Source organism: Fusarium oxysporum, chromosome VII (genome assembly GCF_013085055.1).
Source record: "Fusarium oxysporum Fo47 chromosome VII, complete sequence".
NCBI classification, from domain to species: domain Eukaryota; kingdom Fungi; phylum Ascomycota; class Sordariomycetes; order Hypocreales; family Nectriaceae; genus Fusarium; species Fusarium oxysporum.
In genome coordinates this window covers 497,279-518,389 of record NC_072846.1, presented here as the reverse complement: position 1 = coordinate 518,389, position 21,111 = coordinate 497,279, and the positions used below count along the sequence as shown (strand labels likewise).

The following is a 21,111-nucleotide window of genomic DNA, read 5'->3' as shown; positions in this document are numbered from 1 at the left end:
ATGATGTTACGACAAGTCCGATGTTTATCTCAGCCAAGTCCATGGGCTTTGTCCCTAAGACAAGTGCTACAACCTTACTGACATGAAGCATTGACAAAGACTCGTAGAAAAGAAATCCTACATTGGATAGTGAGACGAAAGTATTGTTTAAAACACGGATCGACCTGCTTGAATAGTATAATCGGGTTGAACGTCCTAAATAGGCATCTTCGCTTTGTTGGACATTTATCCGCTCCCCACGTTCCTTTTCAGACCCTTAAGCTAGATATTACTTGTAGCTTCAACTACCGGTAAGAAGCCGTATCTTATAAGAAACTTGACTTGTTCTTGCCTCCAGCTTAGAGTGTAGCCTCGTTCACTGGTCTTAAGAAGCACCCATTCATCTAATAAACAACTTTGCGCTTTCAGTCCATTCTTGGATTTACATACAACCATCTGCAGTGCTACTTCGGGCCTTGTTCCAAGAAAACCATGGAAGCATTGAATTTACCAGCGATTGCCGTTATTCTAGCGCTACTTCCAGTCTTTTACGAGCTCGTCATCAAACCACCATATCTCTCGCCGCTTGCTTAGATACCTGCCCCTCATTGGAGTTACCATATAGCGCCATTCTGGCTCTGGTGGGCTAAACTTACTCACAGAGAGAACAGGCTTGTATACCAGAACCACATGGCCAAAGGAAAGGCTTTGCGACTTTCGCCAGGCCTAGCCAGTCTTAATTCCTTTGATGGCGGCTTGAAACAGGTATATCTCGGGGATTTCCCAAGACAGAGTTTTACTTTAGGGGATTTACCAACGACAAGTACGTACAGCTCCCTGGGCGTTCTCCTTTGGAGTATGTGTCTGAGGTGCTGATATGCTATTAATAACAGCACGGAGAACATTTTCACTTTTGAAGATAATGCTGAGCACTCCGCTCGAAAAAGAGTGATCTCCGGGATATTCTCCAAGTTTTTCATCCTAGCAGATGCTACTAGCCGGTGCTCCATGAAGAAGATCTTATTCGGACGGTTGCTTTCTCTACTCTGACGTGCAGCTGATAACAATGAGCCGGTCGATGTTCTTGAATTAATGTATTCTTACTTGATGGACTGTTTTGTTACCTGGCAGTTTGGAAGCTTGCTCAGCAGGAATCTGACAGAAAACCAGAAAGAGCGACGACTTTATCTGGACGGATTCTTCGCCGCTGCTCCATATACGTTCTGGCAATACGAGTTCCCCTGACTTAACAACTGGCTTAAAAAGAATTGGGCTCATCCCGAAGAAGGTCGATAGTGGGTTTCATGACATCGAGCAATGGAACCTTGAGAAGTGCGATAAAGCTCAGCAACTTACTGCGCAGGGCGAAGATAGCTTGTCCGATGACGACAAGCCGGTGGTCATGGCCTTGGTGCTCAAAGCTATCAGCGGTCCTTACGCCAAACCAGGCCAATACCCTCAATGGCTAAAGATTGCCAGTGATATGTTCGCTCACAACTCAGTTGCGCACGAGACGAGTGGAAACACCCTGGCCTTCTGCTTGTATGAGCTGCCACAGCGAGCTGAACTACAAGCCAAGCTTCGGAAAGAGCTGTTGGCTCTCCGCTGTCTTTTGCTCCACGAGCGGGAGAGGAATGGAAACTTCCCACAGCTAAGAGCATCGATCAACTGCCGCTCCTTGAAGCCGTCATCTTGAAATCTGTGCGCCTCTATCCCTCCGCCGCTGGAGGCCAGCCCCGCCGCGTTCCAAAGTCTTGCTCACCTGGCGGATGCGACGGCATCCTAGCTGGCACCATAGTGCAGTGCTACGCGTACTCACTCCATCGTACGCCAGACATCTTTCCAGAGCCGCACAAGTGGGAGCCAGAGCGATGGATCGAGTCGTTTCCCAGCCAGCTGAGCGACATGCGCCGTTGGTTCTAGGCATTTGGTAGCGGTGGTCGGATGTGTATTGGAATCAATTTTGCATACTTTTGTAAGTCAGAAAATTACAAATGGAGGGGCTTTGTGTATGCTGGTTGACGATGGACTTAAGCTATGAAGAATGTAATAGGAAGCATTTACACCAACTTCACTACCACTCTGCATGATCATGGAAGTATGGAGCTGGAGGATGCGTACCTTGCAGGTCCTGAAGGGCACCGGTTGGGACTCAAGTTCAAGCTGATCGAAACATGAGTAGGTTTTGTAGTCCCAGGTAGGCAAGCTGTGATGCAAAGGAGGGCTTGAGTGACTGCATTGTAAACGCCATCCTTTCTGACGACGTTTTAGCTGTCACTCAATGTCTTGTATTTTACCTTAGTTTATCTCTGTGTATTTGGAGCTATTATAGGTCATTTCTTTTGCACTCGCCTTATATCAAAGCTCTGTGACCCTGTTCGTAGCGTAAGGATTGGTTATCTTTGAAGCGATATTTGGCGACAATGATTGAAACACCAGGACCCAAGCCGTGAGGGGCAACTTGGATGGTCTCCTATTTGGGCGATTTGGCGAGATGACTTTGTGGTGCTCATCACAAGATCGCAGGGGACTCCAGCCACCCAGCCTTTGTCAAACGATTCGTAGCGAATGCACGGCAGTACGTATCCATCAAACTAAGGGAGCCACTAGTGGCAAACCCCTGTCACCCCTGTGGATGCACTACGCAGATTTGGAACCACTGGATGCAGCCTAGGAAAGGGTGCGAGGAACCCTGGTATCCAGTGGTTTATCAACAACTTGATCTCTATTGGCATCTTATTGATAAGAATTGATAGGCGATGGCTCGTAACCCTACTGTCATATCAAGCTGAATCCTGCTCCTTTGTCTTCCAAAGTATCACAACTATCTCTGCTAATCTCACCGTGGCCAACAACATCTACCCTTGAAGATGAGTTCAAAAGCAGGTATCAAACCCTAAGAGGCTATCCTATCTCTTGTTTTGACGTCAGAAGCTCTAAGAAATATAAATCGTTTACGATGAGATGCCGCTCCCAAGATTTTGGTTCCTTGATTTGGCAATGATGCGAGAAGGCGGGGAGATTTGTGGAACCGCTGCTCATCACTCTCTGGATCAGGTGCATACGCGAGCCCCGAGAGTGGAGAACAATTGGGGATTGCCGTATGGCATTGGAAACCAACCTAACTTAAATTTGCAATGAAAATCGACTTCACACCTTCACACTTCCCATTCACTCAGTCAATATCCTCTCAACAACAGCGCCTCCAATGTTTCCCTCGATCGATGGCATGAGCTCCTTTTGGAGAAGCCAGGAAGGCGAACTTGACACACATCGATCCACAAGCCAGCTTCCAAGCCAGTGCGACATTGTTGTTGTTGGAGCTGGCTACTCTGGAGCGGCTACAGTCACCCAGATTCTGTCCAAATGCGGTGGCAAGACCCCCTCGATCCTGGTTCTAGAGGCGCGGCAACTTTGCTCTGGGGCCACTGGACGAAATGGCAAGTCCCTACCGGCGGACCTTTTTCGCCCAGGCGACTTCTGACCACCCCTCTAGGAGGACATCTCAAACCCGACTCGTACTACTCAATATCGCGAATTGCTAATGAGTACGGCATCGAAGCTGCCACTGAGCTTGCAAATTTCGAATTTGCCAATGTGGATGCCATCGCCAACTATGTTCGGGAGGAAGACGTCGATTGCGACTTTGTCCTTACCCGAGCCATCGATGTTCAGCTCTCGGCATCACACCAGGAAAAGTTAAGAACTGGGTACAACTCACTGGTGGAACAAGGTGTTGAGGCAACCAAACGCACGTACTGCGCCCCGGACAAATTTGCAGAGAGTGTAAGTTGTCGACGCTTCTCCAGGCCTATTGACTGACAAGAATAAAGCTCTCGGGTGTTAAAGGAGCTAAGGGCTATTTCAGCTATACTGCAGGGCATCTATGGCCATACAAACTTATCCACCATATGTTTCGGAACGCGATCAACAAGGGAGTTAACGTCCAAACGAATACACCGGTACAAACCGTTTCTTCGAGCCGTGATACAAATGGGTATTGGACAATATCAACAGACCGAGAGGCAGTCAAGGCCAGACAGGTAATCATGACCACAAATGCTTATACTGCCGCTCTTCTCCCTGAGTACAAGGGCAAGATTGTCCCTTACCGAGCTATTTGTAGTCGGATCAAGACGCCTGGTAAACCGCCATTACTAAATAACTCTTACAGCCTACGCTTTAATGATTGGGATTTCGACTATCTGATCCCAAGGCCTGATGGAAGTATTATTGTTGGCGGGGCCCGCCAGGCATATATCAGGCATCTAGGGGACTGGTACGGAAACACCAATGACAAAGAGTTGATCGAGAGAGCCCGACACTATTTTGATGGTTACATGCAGAGGCATTTTGCCGGCTGGGAGAACAGTGGTGCTTATGTTGATGATATTTGGACAGGCAGTGAGTTTAAATCTTGCGGTGAAGGTATCTTCATTTTAGCTAACCACATTTGCAGTCATGGGCTATTCTTCTGATCGGATTCCCCGTGTTGGTCCTATTCCTGGCCGCCCCGGAATGTTCATCATGGGTGGGTTTACGGGACACGGCATGCCCCAGGTATTTCTCTGTGCAAAGGGACTGGCTGATATGGTGCTACATAACACAAAATTCGAGGCGACTGGTATTCCAAGAATCTTTGAAGAATCAGAGAAACGGCTTTGGGATAAGAGAGATCGGATTCTGGAAATGTACAAGGAGCCGCTGGAAACGTTTGAGTCGAGGCTCTAATAAACGCGAAGAAGGTGTTGGGTCGGCGAGCATAGTAGAGTTGGCTGGCTAGTCTATGAAGGCCCAAGTACTTGGGTAGCTCTGTAGATTCGCTGACTGGATCCCTGATAGCTTCATTTGCGGCATAGTTGCTTGCTACTGTCTAATGTCGCGAAATGGGTATTGTGTCGGGAGGCTTGTCTTAAGTTATTCATGATCATTACTCCTAAAGTTTTATGAATTTCATCCCTCCTTAATCAACGAAGTTGTTGTGTTTTGCCTTTCCCATCTCGCATCCCGCAGTTGTTTGGTTAATCAGTCAGAGTGGATCGTAAAGCTGTATGGAGGAAGAGAGTTACTTCCCGCAAGGTTCACAGTTTAGCTATGAAGCAGATCTGTGATGGAAACCATCTACAAGGGACTATGGATGGAGAGTCTAGCACTTGTGTTGTGAGGTTTTGAAAGTCTATAGAGGGGATTTATCATCCATCTTGCCGAAACGTCTTTATCAAAGACCAACAAGGGTCCCAAGTAACAGAACAAAGGAACCACTCGTTTATCTCTCCGCTGCAGTTAAAGACAGGCGAGATATGGCTCCTCAGCAGCAATAGCAACGCAACTTGTTTGCCTGTTTGGGACTCGGAGCGAGTTGCGGGGTATGATCTCATGATTATACCGCTAGTCCAGACGTGGCAAGGTTATAGTAAGGGCAATTGATAGGGGTGCGGCATCAGTTTGATACGCGTGCCGCAACCTTACGGGTGCTGCACTTTTCGCTCTTCTATTTGGCTCTGATCTCACCTGTTAAGTGCAGGGATAGGTACCGAATTCTACCGCACTTGCAGATTGTGGGATGACTGAGATCACCGAACCTTCGACTAGTCGTCAACCCGTGTCCGTCGTGGCGCGTCCCACCGTCATTGTCCCAATATCTGGGTGGCTACGGCTCTACGGCTGCATTCATCAAGCTGTTCGGAGACAAGGAGATACCTTATGTCGCTGAGTGGGCTAAGGACGAACCCGATCGCCTAGTAGGGTTGGTTTGGACGTTCCCCTACTGTATCCGGATGTGGAGGCGCTTCCCCGAGGTCGTCAGTTTCGACAACACGTACAACACGAACCGTTTCAAGTTGCCAATCTTCCAAGTTACGGGACAGACCTGCTTGGTCACTGTCTTCAACGCCGCATTCGGGTTGACCGACAACGAGAGGCTTGAAGGGTTCCAGTTCCTTGCAAATGGTGTACGCACGCTCCTCGACCGATTTAGCATCCGATCCCCCGACGTTGTCATTGCCGACTTTGACGACCAGATGAAAAGGGCACTGGGAATTGAATACCAAGACGCCCAGCAGCAGATTTACACTCACAATATCAACTCCAATGTCATGTTGCGGTCCAAACGGAAGTGGGTGAACATCACTAAAGACAGCAGTACTGGCGAAGAGCGTAGTTCAGATGAGCCCAACGCTGCCCTCAGCCAGTGCGGTCAACAGGTAGTACAAGCATCTGGAAGACAAGGAGCGCCAATCATTCACGACAATCTGTCTCGGCCGATGGCCTATGATTACCACGGAGTGCTTATGATGTGGAGGCTGGCGGTGTTTGCTGAGACGGAGGATGATCACGAGAAGGCCTGGGAATACCTCTATACGCAGTCCAGTAATCAGAGAGCGCTTCTTACGTATCTATATGGTACGTACATGCCTGTGAGGGAGCAGTGGGCCCGATGCTTTATCCGGAAGTATCGCAACTTCGGCATTCGAGTGACGTCCGGTACAGACGCTAGCAACAACAATATCAAGAGCAATCTCCCGAACGCCAAAGGTGATTTTTATCAGCTCGTCGAGGCAATCCAGCGTATGCTGGAAGACCAGGAAAGGGCGTTCTGTCAAGCTTGTGCACAGGGCGAGGTGTTAACGGCCCAAGAGCACGTGGGGCGCGGCTCAGTATCTAGGCGAGCTTCCTAAGATAGTGTCACAGAAGGCACTTTCTTTGATTACCAGCGAGCACAGCAAGGCATTGAAACGCATTCCCATCGGGGGGGATCTTTGGCCGGATTGCATAGCATCGTGTAACGACGATTGCATCGTTTCTATTAAGCTTGGCATCCCCTGTCATCAAACGATCTACAGGAGGCTTATCACCGCGAAGTCTCTAACCAAATGGGATGTACATACGCGGTGGCATTTACGAGAGCCTTTAAGCAAAGACATACATCGCCAGATCCCAGACCTAAGGATCGCCACCAATCTACGTGGACGGCCGAAGAACAACCCCCAGCCTATACCGGCAAGTATGTCAGTTTGCACCAGCGGGCAGATTCAAAGCCACCAGTACTATGATAGTCCGCTTCAAAGTAGCCCACTAAGGCACAACGACCAATCCCCCAGAAGCCGAAGCCAGATGAGTCCGGCCCTTAAAGCAGGTCAAGTCATCTAGACACGCAACGGTCAGTCAATACGGGAAAGGGCATTGTACCTCGAGTCCGGGAAGTCGAGAGGAATGCAGGCAAGTGGGCGCAGGACCCAACCCAGTATCAGAAGACGGCGGTCACAGTGGGAGCTGTCGAGCGATGAGAAGGCAACGCTTCCTCTTCAAGCAAGATCTACAGCGGCTAAAGCTGCTACACAGGCTCCAATCACATGCAGCAGATGCCATAATGGTCGGCCATACGATGACGTCGAAGGCGTGCCCTTTGAGATACAAGGAGCAAACGGGAGTCTCGTAGAACTACTTAAGCAAAGCGATTGCAGCATCTTGAGTCGATCTGAATTCATGAGCTTTCACTACCGTTCTGTAGACAAAACCGCCCCATGCATCGTCACAGGCCCACCTGGTAGGAGTAATATGTCAGATCAATGAGTAATCTCTAACTCTGTCGCCCTGTCCACGTCACGGCGGTAACGGTCAGTTGAGCGCTCCCGGATCTGAGGACCCCACTTCACCATTATCAGGAATGTGAGGACCTGAAGAAGACCGGCAGCTGCTGCGACCAGGAAGGCGTTCTGGTATCCCAAGTTCTCGGTCCACGGTGTGATGCCATAACCTATCGCGAAGCCCATAGTGTTCCTGATACACATCGTAGCAACCACGGCGTCGGCGCCGAAATCCGTGTAGGTGTCAATGCAGTAAGAGAGCGAAAGATGTGCCCCCATAGCAATACAACACCCGATGAGTCCCATAGCGAAGACCAAACCAAACCAGTGGATTCCATGTTCTGCCCCGAGGCCCCAGAGGAGAAGAGAGCCAGGGAGAAGGACGACCATAATGAGGTTCAGCCACTGCCGATATTCCGAGTGCCATGTTCCTTTGTTACGGCGAGCAAGCCAAATGACAACAACGTCGCCAAAGTTGCCAGCGATCAGACTGCCGACGCCAACACCGATCATAGGGGAAATATAGGTGAGTCCGACGTAGGATCTAACTCTGATTAGCTTGTTTGACTTGAGAAAGATTTCAAATAGCACCTTACGCGCTGAAGTTATATGGCGGGGAGCTCAAGACAACAGATGCTGTACCGTTGAGCACAGAATACCAGATAAGTGAACATCCGTATGAGAAACCACAGTAGATGATGACGGGATAAGATAGTAGACGTAGGGGGCGTAAGACCATTGACCAGAAATGGTGGATTGGCTGCACGTTATCGAACAGTTTCAGCTTCTGGAGATATGTCTTTCGAGGATAAATCACAGTGCCTTCAGAGAGATCGTTCCGCGTGGTCCGCTTAACTGGTCGAGGCGGCGCAAATTGCTCTCGGTCACCTGTATGGCAGTCTATATGGTCATGGTTGGCTTATCGTGCTCATTGGTGTATTCCATCATCGTTCCTGTGGCTGAAAACACCGGTCTTTCTGTAGCAGGTAAGTGACTTTGCTATCATAAGTTACCCTAGCAGATCACTAATCCCGTTGTTCAGATCTCAACGCCGGTACCGGGTACAACTACCTGGCTTTCGGATGGGGCTGTCTGATATGGCACCCAGCTGCCAAACAGTTCGGGAAGAGACCTATCTATCTTATCTCACTGCTGCTGTCTATCGGTGCTACGATTGCCGTCCCCCACGTACTCAGCCCTGGCTCGTGGATGGCTACGAAGATTCTAGGAGGTTTAGCAGGCGGCCCTCTAGAATGTCTGGGAGAGATCTCTATTGCAGACGTGTTCTGTGCGCATGAGCGAGGAAAATTTATGGCTATCTATGCGTTTGTACTCTTCGCAGCCGGCTTCCTGGCTCCGATCCTCGCCGGATTCATCAACGATGGAATGGGCTGGCGCTGGGCTCAGGTATATCAATATAGTGTCGGAGAATTCACAGAAGCTAATTAATTTTTAGTACTGGGGAGCTATATGGTTGGCTATCGGTTTCTTATTTTGCTTCTTTTTCATGGAGGAAACAAACTTCACGCGAACGTCCATACTCGTGACTGAAGAGACGCAGAATGAAATTGGATCGAAGACAGCTGCATACGACGCGGCGAACGGCATGGACGATACAAAAAGCGAAAATGTTCAACCAATCCTCAGGATCATCGGTAGGCATAGGAACGAGCACGATTTCGCCGTCGCCGGCATGTTTAGAGTGCGAGATGTGCTGGACATCTATTAGATAGACTGTCCCAGGGACCACGCGATGGTCCGACATTTTGGAGTGAATTTGATGAAATATGAGGAATAGGAGAAGTGTGTGATTACGAAGTCGCTGGAAGAATGCGAGGTACAGTAAGATATATACACAGCCAAATCAAATTGATCGTATGCTATCACAAAGCTGGCGGATTTGAATTTAAGGTTTGAAGCATAACTTCACATCCGGGTCCGGGGGGGCTCACATGACCGATGTTTTGGGTGTGGCGAGGTAATTGCTGAGAGATAACTGGTGGCTGTGGAATGATAGTGAGTGCTAAGAGATAGAGTGAAGATTAAGCTTAGCCCCTAGTGCCTGCCTTCCGCCAGCATCAAGGGTCCTAACGAGTCCGACCTACTGAGAAGGCGCAAATTTACAGTCGTTACTAGATCCGTATGTTTTGCGAAGGACCGTGTAACAAGCCGCAAAAGCCAAGAGACGGTGACATAGACCCCGCACGAGGCGTTCGTGGGATCTAGTGCTCATAAGTCTCGGAAGACAGCTAAATTGAGCAGTTTCTCGTCCGGAGGACACATTACTTTCCAGACTTACCGAATTCGATCTTTTTGCGAAGGGCCGTGCGCTTGCCTAACCTCATCACAGAAACGTAACTGCGGCCAATCGCTTTGCTGCGGGCTTTTCCGTCTTGTAGATACCAATCGACTCCAGCCTGTCAAAGCTGCCATATCCCTTGGATGCCAGAGGACCTTGTGAACGCAGTGCTGCGCCATAGATATGGTAGTACCATTGTATGACAACATTCACAACAGAATGACTGCTGCTTTAGATGTAACTATATGTATAGACTCAAGCTGGGAGTACATATCAAACAGCTGAAAATGCTAGCGTCTTTATGTATCCTGGTATTCCCTAGCATCTATCTAATTGGTTGTTGGCTTCCAAGTGTGTGTCTCCTCAAGGTCCTCCGACACCGAAGGGATACATCGACTCACGTGATGCCGGGCCTTCTGAAGTGGGAGAGGCACCCCGAAAAGTGTTGTTATGACCAGTTCTATTGTAGGGTATGGAGGAGTCAACATCGCAGCTGCAATTGAATCTTCTGACTTTGAGGGACCGACCGCAGTCGCGGGCTACTCATGAGCCACGTAGACGCGTGCGACCAACTGAAGCTGACCTTCGGCGCGATGGAAGCGCGCGGGTTAACCTTGCAAAGATTTGCAGCGTCATCAAAAGTAATTTATATTATTTGAGCTATCACCTCTGTACTATCTCCCTCTTAGAGCCAACGCAAGCTTGCAGAATCTGATCATCTACAGGGTAATGGAGCCTTTTGACACTTTTTTTTGGAGTCGCCGTGCAACTTTTCATCATGTCAAGGAAGGGATAATCCATTCTTTCCGCTATACTACTCAGTCAAGGCCTGGACAGGAGGAGGATAAGACAGTGAGGTAGTCTAATGTGAGAAACTGATCGAAGCCCATATCAAGAGTGCCACAAGCATCAAAGAGCAGGTCAGTTGCGTCCTGGTTAAAGCGGGCATAGAAACCACCGTCATGCCCTTCCTCGAGGCAAAGTGCTCTGATACCTAGAAATGATCAGTCGCTAGTGGCCGGGCGTAGATCTTTTGTGGTTCTATTCATGTGCAGTTGCTTCCGGAACGCCTTCTTCATTAATTGTGAGTAGTTGCTCCATAAAGCCTCCAAACCCCCTTTTGTAGTCGTGAAGATGAATCTCCAGGATCCAGTGCCGTTGCAATCCATCCTTTCCCTTCTGTGTCATGCGTTCTGTGTTCCCCGGCATGACGTATAAGCTGACCTTGTCGCGCGGTATGCGCTCATGAGGGAAGGATCCTACTAGATGCCCAGCAATCTCAGCTCCGAAGACGTAGCCAGCTTGTTTTGCTTCGCGGCTTGCTATCGCATACAGCTCGTCTCCCGTCATTTTGCTGTTCTCCCAGAACGCCTCCTTCACTCTGCGCCAGATGATGTGAAGGTCGTCGCGAAGTTTCAACTTGTTTGGATCATTTCCCAGTACGTAGGTGCGGCCAAAGTCAGCCTCCCAGGTTTCGAATAGCGGCCCAAGGTCGACGAAAAGAATGTCGTCATCCTCAATGATGCGATCAGTGAGGCTCTCTGAGTATGGTTTGAGAGTGTTTGGACCGCTTCGAACGACTCTTTTGTGCCAATGTGTTTTGATTCCATAACGAACATTCCCGAGGTGGTGAATCTCGTCGCTTAGCTGCTTCTCGCTGACCCCTTTGCGCAGCAAATCTCGCTCGATGTCATTGAACAGAACCAGCGCTTTGTTTTGGGCGTCGAGGAGTCGTAATGCTTTGTCCTGGTCGGCAGAGACGACTTGTGTACCACTCATCGTTGCTCGCTGTTTAGACCCAAACAAAATCTTCCAGTGAGCTTCCAGTGAACGTGGAAATAAAATCACGATATAGATTAGGAATGTCAATATCCCTCAGACTGCCCGTAGGGGGGAGTTATAAACTAGAGCCTTATATCGCTTAAGGAGATAGAAGGTGCTTAGGTTGTGTTGCTCGCATGGACATCATGTGGAGACGCGTGCTCTAATAAGCAGTTCGGGATATCAAGGAGAGGCTCAAAGTGCTGCACATGTACATCGGCTATGACGGCCCTGATTGTTAAATTCGAGATCCCAACGTTTTGTGGGGGCCGTGCGCCCAATCCCGACATTCCAATGACCCTGGCTTGCACAAAATTCCGCAATCTATCGTGCGTCATTTGCATCGTGCACCCCGCACCGAAGTTCAAAGTTCAAGCTAAGGAAGGATAATTGGGATCATCCGTCCTACGAAGCTCCAAAGATACAGTCGTGTCGCGATCCACTTGCTGCGCTAGTCGGCCCACCTTTCGCAACGGTGCCATATCGAGCAAGAACTTCCAATACCATGCAAGTGTTCTAGCCTGCTATTCCACGAGCAGTGTTAAGGCTTACTTATTATGTAGCTATTTGTGCACAGAAGAACACCAGCTAATTTACTAGTTAAATTAAGTATCTAGTCTGCGCTACATAAAGCTTTATCAGCTTTGACCCCTGTAAACGTTGACCTACAAGCCTCAACACTGCTCGTGGGGTAGTCACCCCTCTTAGGCTTTCTTGTTTTGGAAGATTGCCGAGGAATCGAAAGTAGCGTATCTACGATAACAAATCCTCAGGAAGAAGAGGGAGGACGAGGAGCAGAAGAAGTATATAGGTCGGTGGTACTACTGTCAGAGCCATGAGCCACCCACGCCATAGTTGCAAAGGCATCGAGAATCGCGGTCGATTAATCAATTTTCAATGACTACCCTCGCTGCGCTTTTGGCGCTCCTCTGCCTTTCGGGCCAAGCCATAAGCACGCCAGCCCCGCACCGTAAACATCCTGTCGCAATCACTACCAACGGCTCTTACTACGGGACCTACAACGCTGAATATGACCAGGACATCTTCTTCGGCATGCCCTACGCTCAGCCACCAGTTGGTGACTTGAGGTTTGCCAGGCCCCAGAGTCTAAACACGTCCTGGTCTGGTCTTCGTAACGCTACCACGCCAGGATTTTCTTGCATCGGATATGGCCCTGAGTCATACATGGCGAGCCCTAATCACGAGGACTGCCTCAATCTCGAGGTCATCCGCCCAGCTCGCGAGGAGAAACCATTGCCTGTATTGGTGTGGATTCACGGGTCAGTTGTACTTCACCATATAGTCTCTGTCGTTTTGCTAAGCATTCCAATAGAGGCGGTTTCACCGAAGGCAGCAGTACCACCTCGTATTATAACACTTCTTTCATCGTCCAGCGCTCTCAAGAAATTGGCCAGCCTATCATCACCGTGAGCATAAACTATCGCTTAGCGGCCTGGGGCTTCATATGGTCAGACCAAATCGTTGAGGAAGGGTTAACCAACCTTGGATTGAGGGATCAGAGGTAAATATAAAAATCGGACCTTGGAGTCTACACATGACTTATCCATGTTAGGATGGCCTTGCAATGGGTCCAAGAGAACATTGCTGCCTTTGGAGGAGACCCTTCGCGAGTGACGATTATGGGAGAGAGCGCGTAAGGAACACACCCGCTATCTCGATTGTCTCGACACTAATAGCCTGCACTAGGGGATCTGTCTCTGTCAATAAGCAACTTCTCGCTTTCAATGGTCGGAATGATGGCTTGTTCCACCAAGTCATATCACAGTCCGGACCTGCAGCAGGTCAAGGTCCTTGGGAGAGGACCCCTGGTAAATCACCCACCCTGAACCCGACCACCCCGGGTGTGTATGAGAATCTGGCGCTAATAAGGAACAGAGAAGCTTGGACGAGCTACCATCAATGTGACGGAGGCCGTCTGCCTGGGTGCAGAGGACAAGTTAGCATGTCTACGCCAGGCGGACTTTGAGACCCTCAACAACGCTATCAACGCCTCCCTCAAGGTCCCAGCTGCGGGTTCTTTGTATGGTCCTGTCATCGATGGCGAGTTCGTGGCCGGACCATCTGCACAACAACTGAGAGACGGGAACTTCCCGCCCGTCACCTATCTCATCGGTTCCACGAACGATGAAGCGTCATATTTTGTTCCTCTAGGAATCAACAGTGATAGCGACCTTCACGATGTTCTGTCTGGGGTTAGTATGGGCCTGAACTTCACTACAGCGACAGCAGTGATGTCGGCCTATGGCCACAACGACAACGACTTGTGTCTACAGGGAATTTCGAACGCGCAACTAAATGATACCGTGGGATACCAGTACCGGCGATTAACCACCATCATGACTGATGCCATCTTTAAAGCGGGCACGCATTTTACAGCTGAACAATGGAAGTCCCATAGCAAAAGCGATGTCTTCGTCTATAATGCTCACGTACCCTTTTCTACGGTACCGCAATACCGCGGTTCATCCCACGGTTTCGACCTGGCTTACATGTTCAACAACGTGAACGGATCAGGCTGGGAAGGAGAAAACCCTCCCTGGGAAGGCCCCAACCCACTCGGTGGCTTGCCAGAGCCATATTTGGAACTCGCCCGTGAAATGACTGGGATGTGGGTTGGGTTTGTCAACACAGGTGTTCCGCGATACTCTCAACGTATGTACCCAATCTCCCTACCCTCAAGAGTTGCTGACGACTTAATGCTGACTGACTTACCCTTCTTTTAGAGACCGCACCGGAATGGCCGCCGTACCGTGGATCCGATCCGCAAATCTATCACTTTGCTGCTGAGCCGACCCATTTGAATATCACGGTTGGGAAAGAGCAGCGGATCTCGAACATGGAGTTAATGGCCAGCCTGGTGTATTAAAAGGCCTGGAAGTTTCGCCATGTTTCAGATTACACAATCTCATAGGCTGAACTTTCGTGGATTGATTTTGTGTCGGAAGCTTTGAGGATGGGGGAGGGCGGTTCAAGATCAAGCACATAAATAAAGATTGACAAGAGTGTGCAGCGGGATTTGTGGCACAGTTCGTATGTCTCTCATCCTCTATCCCAACCAGGGTGGATTGCAACCAACCAAGATTGCTAAGGCAATCACCCAACCCGAGGCCTCTATGAATGCTTAGCAATCTAATCTTAGGGCTCCGGTTGGTTAGATTGGTAGTTAAGTATGGTATTAAAAAAATATTTTTATCCGATCTTAAGACTCCAACCCAACTCGTAAACGTACAGAAAAACTTTGCGGATAACCTAATCGAATAGTCCGAGCAACCCCGAGCTCCGTCACGCGAGCGCAATGCCACCTTTATGAGATACGCGCCCTCTATACTGCCAGCCACCATTCACTTCACCATTCTATCTAATCACCAACGAATACAGTACTGATGAACGACGAATACTTCACAGTATGACCTTTGACCATTGAACCGGATGATCTTACTGGGCTACATCAGATATCTGGCTTACCAAACAAGCAGCACTCACGCCGAACGAGTACTAGCGTCTATTCTCATCCAGGCCAGGATGGGTTACTGCCGGCTGAACTAATACCTTGCTCGAGGAGGGTTAACTTAGTAGATAAGTTGGTGCAAAATGCGGATGCGCAGAAGTCAAGGAACCGGTCAGACACGTTATTCTCTTTTGTCTGCAGTGGGCGGAAGCCAGATCTAACGGTCGTTAACGCCACTATCCGGGTTCTAGGGAAAACTGGCAGACTGTTGTTCCAGCAGAAGCACTGCTGCTCCTTGGACTGATGTGGCACTCTCAAAACTGATTTTCAAGCGTTGAAGGAAGATGGGTTATATAGAAGGTCAATCTCTAGGGACGGCTCATATAGTCACCGCGAATAATTTAACAGAATCAGTCAATCAATCAATCCAACCTATCAAAAAGAAATATCACAACAACATCGAAACATTTCCCCGGGCATCAACGAGGGCACCATCCTCGTCGAAGCCACCTTGTGAACACGATGATGACATCCATAAAGCTGGCGGCGCTGGGGGGCGGGGAAAGTGGACAGCGCCGAGCTGCAGACAGGAGGAGGGGAGAACTTCAAAACAAGAGGACATAGTGTGCGAGACGATCAGAGGAGAGGCTAGGAACGGCGGTGATGAGAAATGCAAGGGTAGTGCGCTCACAAAAGCCGAGCGGGATGGTCAAGACCAGGGTTCGCCAGTGTTAAGGTTAAGATTTTCAGCGTCAACCCCGCTGGCAATTTCCGCTAGCAATGCAAATATTGCCAGAAAGGGACGATTCGCGAAGCTGTTGTGTTCTAAACTCAAAATACGGTAACGTGTTTGATAAGCGAGTGTGACAGATAAGCGGGTGTGCCACTTTTTATCACCTATATAATAAAATTAATACTAAAAACACCACAACCTTTTAGATCAATTAAAATCACTCGCTATACTCTTCCCTATTGACCTCAATTACCTCCTGACAGGTCCTTGCATTATGCCCGGCCTTGCCGCACTTGCTACAATGCGAAACCCTCGGTCCCTTTGACCTTCTGCGACCACCACTTCTCGATAACTCGGCCGCTACCTGCATATCAACATCCATCTGATTAATTACTTGTGATGCCTCTTCTATAGTCAAAGTCCCTCCTTTCTGTAGTCTAGTTCTTTTTCCCCTTCGGCGCCGCCCTACTATCCGATTCTCTTGTTCAAGTTGTCGAACCCTATCCTTTAGTAAGGCCACCTCATGGATAAGGATGCTATTTCCCTTCTCAAAATACCTAACAGCTTGGATAATTGACTCTGGGGAGCTGCTTTTATGATTAATAATCCGTTTCTGTAGGTACTTGAAGTGCGATTGGGCCTCTAGTATTGTCTTTGGGGTCCTTGAAGCCCAGGGGGTCGAAGGTGCCGTGACCTCTACAGGAGGCGTCGGGGTCCGTAACTGCACATCAAGCTTTGAGATGACATTTTCTGGGTTAAGGGGAGCAAGCCCGGCTCCTCTAAAACCTCCCCGGATATTGCTTTCTGTAATAGTAGCTCGGTAGGCGGCGTGGAAGGCAGGAAAGAACTCGGTCTTGGAAATGTGGTTTATAGAGCATCCGATTAAACGCTCTATTTCTTGCCCATAAGCCTTTTTCAGCGGTCCAAAGCAGCCGACATCAAGAGGCTGGAGTAGATGAGAGGCATGAGCAGGCATACAGAGCATAATAATCTTCTTCTCCTCATAATATCTCATAAATTCGGCCGAGTGATGGCTTTCATGACCATCGAGGATTAAGAGACGATAGGATCCAACTGATCGGTCCTTTATTGACCGATTAAAGTGCCTGAGCCAGTCAAGACCTAGCTGGTTGTTGGTCCATCCATTTTCGCTCAATGCAATAACCCAATCGCCGGGTAGGTCGCATTCTCGATACCAATTAGCAAGGTGATATTGGCCTGAACCAATGATAAACGGCGGGATCGATTGACCTTCTGCATTGATCGCCTGAATCGCAGTAATCTATTCACGATTTCCAGGCTGGACTTTTTTTGGCATCCCTTGCCTTTCTAAGCTTGTGATAACCATCCCGGGCTCAATCATACCCATCATAAAGCCGGTCTCATCAAAGTTCCAGATATCATCTAATTGGATACTATATTTCGCGATCGTATTCTCTACGAGGCGAAACCAGCCCCGAATAATAGTCGGGTCTTCGCATTTAGCTCTCTGATAGTTATATCTCCGAAATAAACGTATCTTTAGCTCTGGTTGTCGCTTAATGAAGTTATGAGCCCAGCGCTTGCCAACAGGTGACGCATCGCGGTCAGCTAGCAGAGAATTGGCCATTTCTTCCACAAAACGAAGTCGCGGGGGAAATCCTCGCGAATCTAGATCAAGAATAAACTTAACTATTATCTCTTCTTCTAGATCAGATAGCTTCCGTGACTTTTGGATAGTATCGCGTCGCGATTGTATACCCTTATGGCGGCGCCATAGCTTCATTCGCCCAACTTGATAGATTTCTGCAGCACGTCGGGCTGTTAATTTTGGATTATTTTGAAGGGCTTGAAGGGCAAGAAGGATTCTAGATTCATCAGAGGGCTGTGACATATTTGGCGGTTGAGAATTAAATGATCAGATAGTTAGATGTAAGGTTGAGGCATTTTTGTCCCACTTGCTTGTCTGTCCCACTTGCTTATCAACCACGTTAATTTAAAACTATATCTAAAAGAAATAAAACTTATAAGTTATACTAGCTATAAGCTAATATATACTTAAATACCTTATAAAGTATTATTTACTTTTTTATAAAGACTTATTAAAAAAAAGAACTATTTATATTACTTATTTACTTAACTATAGGTTTTAAATTTACTAGTTTATTATACTTAACGTGGTTGATAAGTAAGTGGGACAGACAAGTAAGCGTGACAGCTTAACCTATACCTTAAAAGCCAGTTTTTAAAAGCTAATATAAAATCCAAACTAAGCCTAAAATAGCTAAAATTTAAAAGTTATATATTTAACTATATAAAAAAGCTATATTATTAATAGAATAATTATAGTTAATTTATTATTTAAATTATATATAAAAATGCTTACTTATACTCTTTACACTGTGTAAATAAGCTTTATTATATAATATAAAATAGCTAAAAATCTACAAAAAATATATTTACATATCCTATAGTTATTTATTTATAAAAATATTTTTTTCGGATTTTTAGCTATTTTATTTAAGGTAGCTAAGTGTTATAGGGTAAGCTATTTTTTGCTGTACAGTATGCTGTCCCACTTGCTTGTCTGTCCCACTTGCTTATCAACCACGTTACTAGTAAGGTATATTATAATATTATTTCCTTATTAACCCTGTTAGTAACTTCTATTAGCACTATAAATATTACTAGAAAAGGATATTTCGCGAAGCTTCTGTTTATGCAGATATATATTTAGCTTTTGCTGTTAAAAGATCTAACCTAAGAAACCTGCCGGCTAAGGAGATAACGCTAAGTTTAGTTATTGCTAGCGTTATCACTATCATAGCAGAATTATGTCTAGGGTCGCAAAAATTTAGCACGTTGAAATCAAGAGACAGAAATATCTGGGCGGATCTAGTAATCACCAAGCCGGTAGTCTGTCTCACTATCTTTGGCAGCCAAGCCTGAGATGTAAAGTATTCTGATACCGCGAGGTATGTCCTTGCTCCTGGTGGGTTTGCATCATATCGGATTATTACTGAATTAGGACAGCTTGCGAAGCCCTCTTTTATGTAATTACATAATGGATGTAGGATTTATTACCTGGCTCAAAGCTATAAGACATCGATTACATGAATCAATCCCACATGGAGCGCCGCACAAGCTCGTCCACATACATCCTCATCTGCTCAACAACATGATCTTCAAGCAGGTGCTCCTGGTACTCTCGTCCCTCTGCCTGGCATGCTCTGGTTCGCCTCTGGATCAGATGCATCGTGCCTTGGGTAATCTTTTCAAGGACCATGCAAACACGACTATAATCCAAGTTAGGCATTTTGATCCTGACGAGTACATGCTGCCTATAGATCCAGGTTCTGGTCAGCAGAAAATTATTCCTATTGCAACAAATGGAGCAACGGTTGTTAAGCTCTTTGTTCGTACGACAGGCCCCGCTCCAGCGGAGCCCGATCCATTCTCAGGGACAGACGTCGGGGTTGAACTCTGGTTCCCGGATCCCGATACCTGGACTAGTCGAATTATCAACTTTGTCGATGACGCCTTCCAAGGAAGTCCATTCGTCACACTCCCAGATATGTCTGGACTGCCCATGTACCCTACTATCCAGTACTCGGAATGGGCATCGAAGATGGGTTTTGTGGCTGCTATCTCCAATGGAGGCCACTTCTCGAGATATCCCTTTCCATCATGGTACCTCCCGTCAGTCAACACATCATACCTTCTGACTGCCGACAATCAATACAATGATGAGGGCTGGAAGAACTTCGCTTATCAAGGCAACCACATCATGGCAGAAGTCTCCAAACAAATCTCAAAAGAATATTATGGCAAATCGCATAATTCAGCATACCTAGCTGGGTGTTCAACCGGCGGTCGCCAAGTTTATCAGATCGCTCAGGACATACCTGAAGATTACGACGGGTATCTCGTTAGTGCCCCGTCGTTCAATGGCAGTTACTTCTATGGCAGCATAGCCTATGATAACATTGTGGTGAACAATGATCTGGTTCCCATCAACGAGACTATTTCGGAAATCCAACTGGAGATTGTGTCTCAGAAGGCCGTGGCTCACCATGATACTGTGATCACTGGCCAGCACGACGGGTACATCACCGAATGGCAACACAACGATTACGATCCCACAAAAGATCCTTCCGTTCTGCGCCTCGAAGACGGCGGACATTGTAACGAGACATGGGCACTTTCACTTACTCAAGCGAAAGCCTTGAACAAGATATGGTATGGTGTTACCGTTGACGGCTCGGTCCCCGATGTTGCAGAGGACAATGGAATGAACTTAGTCCGTCCAACAAACCAGCTCTATTGGGGGAAGGCACGTGGATCACAACTTCAGTTCGTTAACACCTTATGTCAGGTGCCAGGCTTGGTCTGGCCTCTATTGTTCTTGAACAGGACTCTTGGCGATCCAGGGTATTTTGAGGGAGGACAAAATGTTTGGAAAGATTTTTCATACAAGCAGTTTGCGGACTATGTCAAAAAGGCAGCCGAGGAAGATATTGACAAAAAGCACCTCTACAACATGGACATCCTCAACCCAGATCTGCGAAAGATCCAAAGTCTCGGGAAAAAGATTCTCGTTTACCATGGTACGGCAGACTACACTTCACCTGTAGGACACGTTGCTCTTTACTACGAAGAGTCTGCTGAATATACCGGAGGAATGATCAAGACGGCGGATTTCCATAGGGTCTTTTTTGTGCCTGGTATGACGCACTGCTCCTTGACATCCAACCAAGCAGGGCAAGCTGCCATACCTTTCCCATCGGCGCTTGAGCTTATTGGGAAGCTGGTCGCTTGGGTTGAAACAGGAGTAGCGCCAGATCACATCATGGCTACAACGCCGGATGAAAAGAAGAGTCGCCCTATATGCCCTTACCCAAAGCTCCCCAAGTACGATGGTGTTGGGGATGTAAATAGTGCAACTAGCTTTTCCTGCTGAGTACTTGCTGCCTCTGTATAGGCAAGGGTCCTTATACTTAGTGCTATAGCATTTCGCAAATAAATAAGTATATATGTTAATTAATAACCTGCCCCTTTAAAGTAATTACTCCCTTAAGCCTGGGTATTAAAGCCTATAATTAATTAAGTAATTAGCTATTAAATTAAAGAAATTATATATATACTTAGGAGCTAGATTAAGATCTATAGTATGTTTTCTACCTCTAGTATGTAGGGTAAGTACTCTGATTCATATGATAAGATGTGACTTACCTATGCTACGGCC

General features: G+C 47.6%; 7 protein-coding genes across 7 annotated transcripts; 5 read left to right on the top strand and 2 right to left on the bottom strand.

Annotated features, from left to right (window-relative positions):
- Nucleotides 1-471: 471 nt before the first annotated feature.
- Nucleotides 472-2,157, top strand: FOBCDRAFT_241553 (cytochrome P450; the record flags this gene model as incomplete). The annotated part of the gene is made up of 9 exons (XM_059610370.1): nucleotides 472-537; nucleotides 574-712; nucleotides 745-802; nucleotides 873-1,010; nucleotides 1,119-1,214; nucleotides 1,246-1,521; nucleotides 1,569-1,862; nucleotides 1,914-1,954; nucleotides 2,015-2,157. 9 exons carry the CDS (start codon nucleotides 472-474, stop codon nucleotides 2,155-2,157), a joined length of 1,251 nt encoding a protein of 416 aa, XP_059465290.1.
- Nucleotides 2,158-3,187: 1,030 nt separating this feature from the next.
- FOBCDRAFT_251687 (FAD dependent oxidoreductase) lies at nucleotides 3,188-4,710 on the top strand (the record flags this gene model as incomplete). Its single annotated transcript, XM_059610956.1, has 4 exons — nucleotides 3,188-3,419; nucleotides 3,476-3,765; nucleotides 3,813-4,383; nucleotides 4,439-4,710. 4 exons carry the CDS (start codon nucleotides 3,188-3,190, stop codon nucleotides 4,708-4,710), a joined length of 1,365 nt encoding a protein of 454 aa, XP_059465289.1.
- Nucleotides 4,711-7,544: 2,834 nt separating this feature from the next.
- Nucleotides 7,545-8,388, bottom strand: FOBCDRAFT_138832 (major facilitator superfamily domain-containing protein; the record flags this gene model as incomplete). Its single annotated transcript, XM_054705388.2, has 2 exons — nucleotides 7,545-8,109; nucleotides 8,162-8,388. Coding segments are annotated over 2 exons (792 nt in total), but the record flags the coding sequence as incomplete, so codon positions are not given.
- Nucleotides 8,389-8,403: 15 nt separating this feature from the next.
- Nucleotides 8,404-9,105, top strand: FOBCDRAFT_95481 (major facilitator superfamily domain-containing protein; the record flags this gene model as incomplete). The annotated part of the gene is made up of 3 exons (XM_054705387.2): nucleotides 8,404-8,551; nucleotides 8,608-8,972; nucleotides 9,022-9,105. Coding segments are annotated over 3 exons (597 nt in total), but the record flags the coding sequence as incomplete, so codon positions are not given.
- Nucleotides 9,106-10,905: 1,800 nt separating this feature from the next.
- FOBCDRAFT_276432 (peptidase M24, structural domain-containing protein) lies at nucleotides 10,906-11,643 on the bottom strand (the record flags this gene model as incomplete). Its single annotated transcript, XM_054705386.1, has 1 exon — nucleotides 10,906-11,643. One exon carries the CDS (start codon nucleotides 11,641-11,643, stop codon nucleotides 10,906-10,908), a length of 738 nt encoding a protein of 245 aa, XP_054561361.1.
- Nucleotides 11,644-12,582: 939 nt separating this feature from the next.
- FOBCDRAFT_241549 (carboxylesterase family protein) lies at nucleotides 12,583-14,572 on the top strand (the record flags this gene model as incomplete). The annotated part of the gene is made up of 6 exons (XM_054705385.1): nucleotides 12,583-12,965; nucleotides 13,019-13,207; nucleotides 13,259-13,339; nucleotides 13,393-13,514; nucleotides 13,582-14,358; nucleotides 14,430-14,572. 6 exons carry the CDS (start codon nucleotides 12,583-12,585, stop codon nucleotides 14,570-14,572), a joined length of 1,695 nt encoding a protein of 564 aa, XP_054561360.1.
- A 4,472-nt stretch (nucleotides 14,573-19,044) lies between these two features.
- On the top strand, nucleotides 19,045-20,826 carry FOBCDRAFT_203886 (Tannase/feruloyl esterase; the record flags this gene model as incomplete). The annotated part of the gene is made up of 1 exon (XM_054705384.1): nucleotides 19,045-20,826. One exon carries the CDS (start codon nucleotides 19,045-19,047, stop codon nucleotides 20,824-20,826), a length of 1,782 nt encoding a protein of 593 aa, XP_054561359.1.
- Between the last annotated feature and the right edge of the window lie 285 nt (nucleotides 20,827-21,111).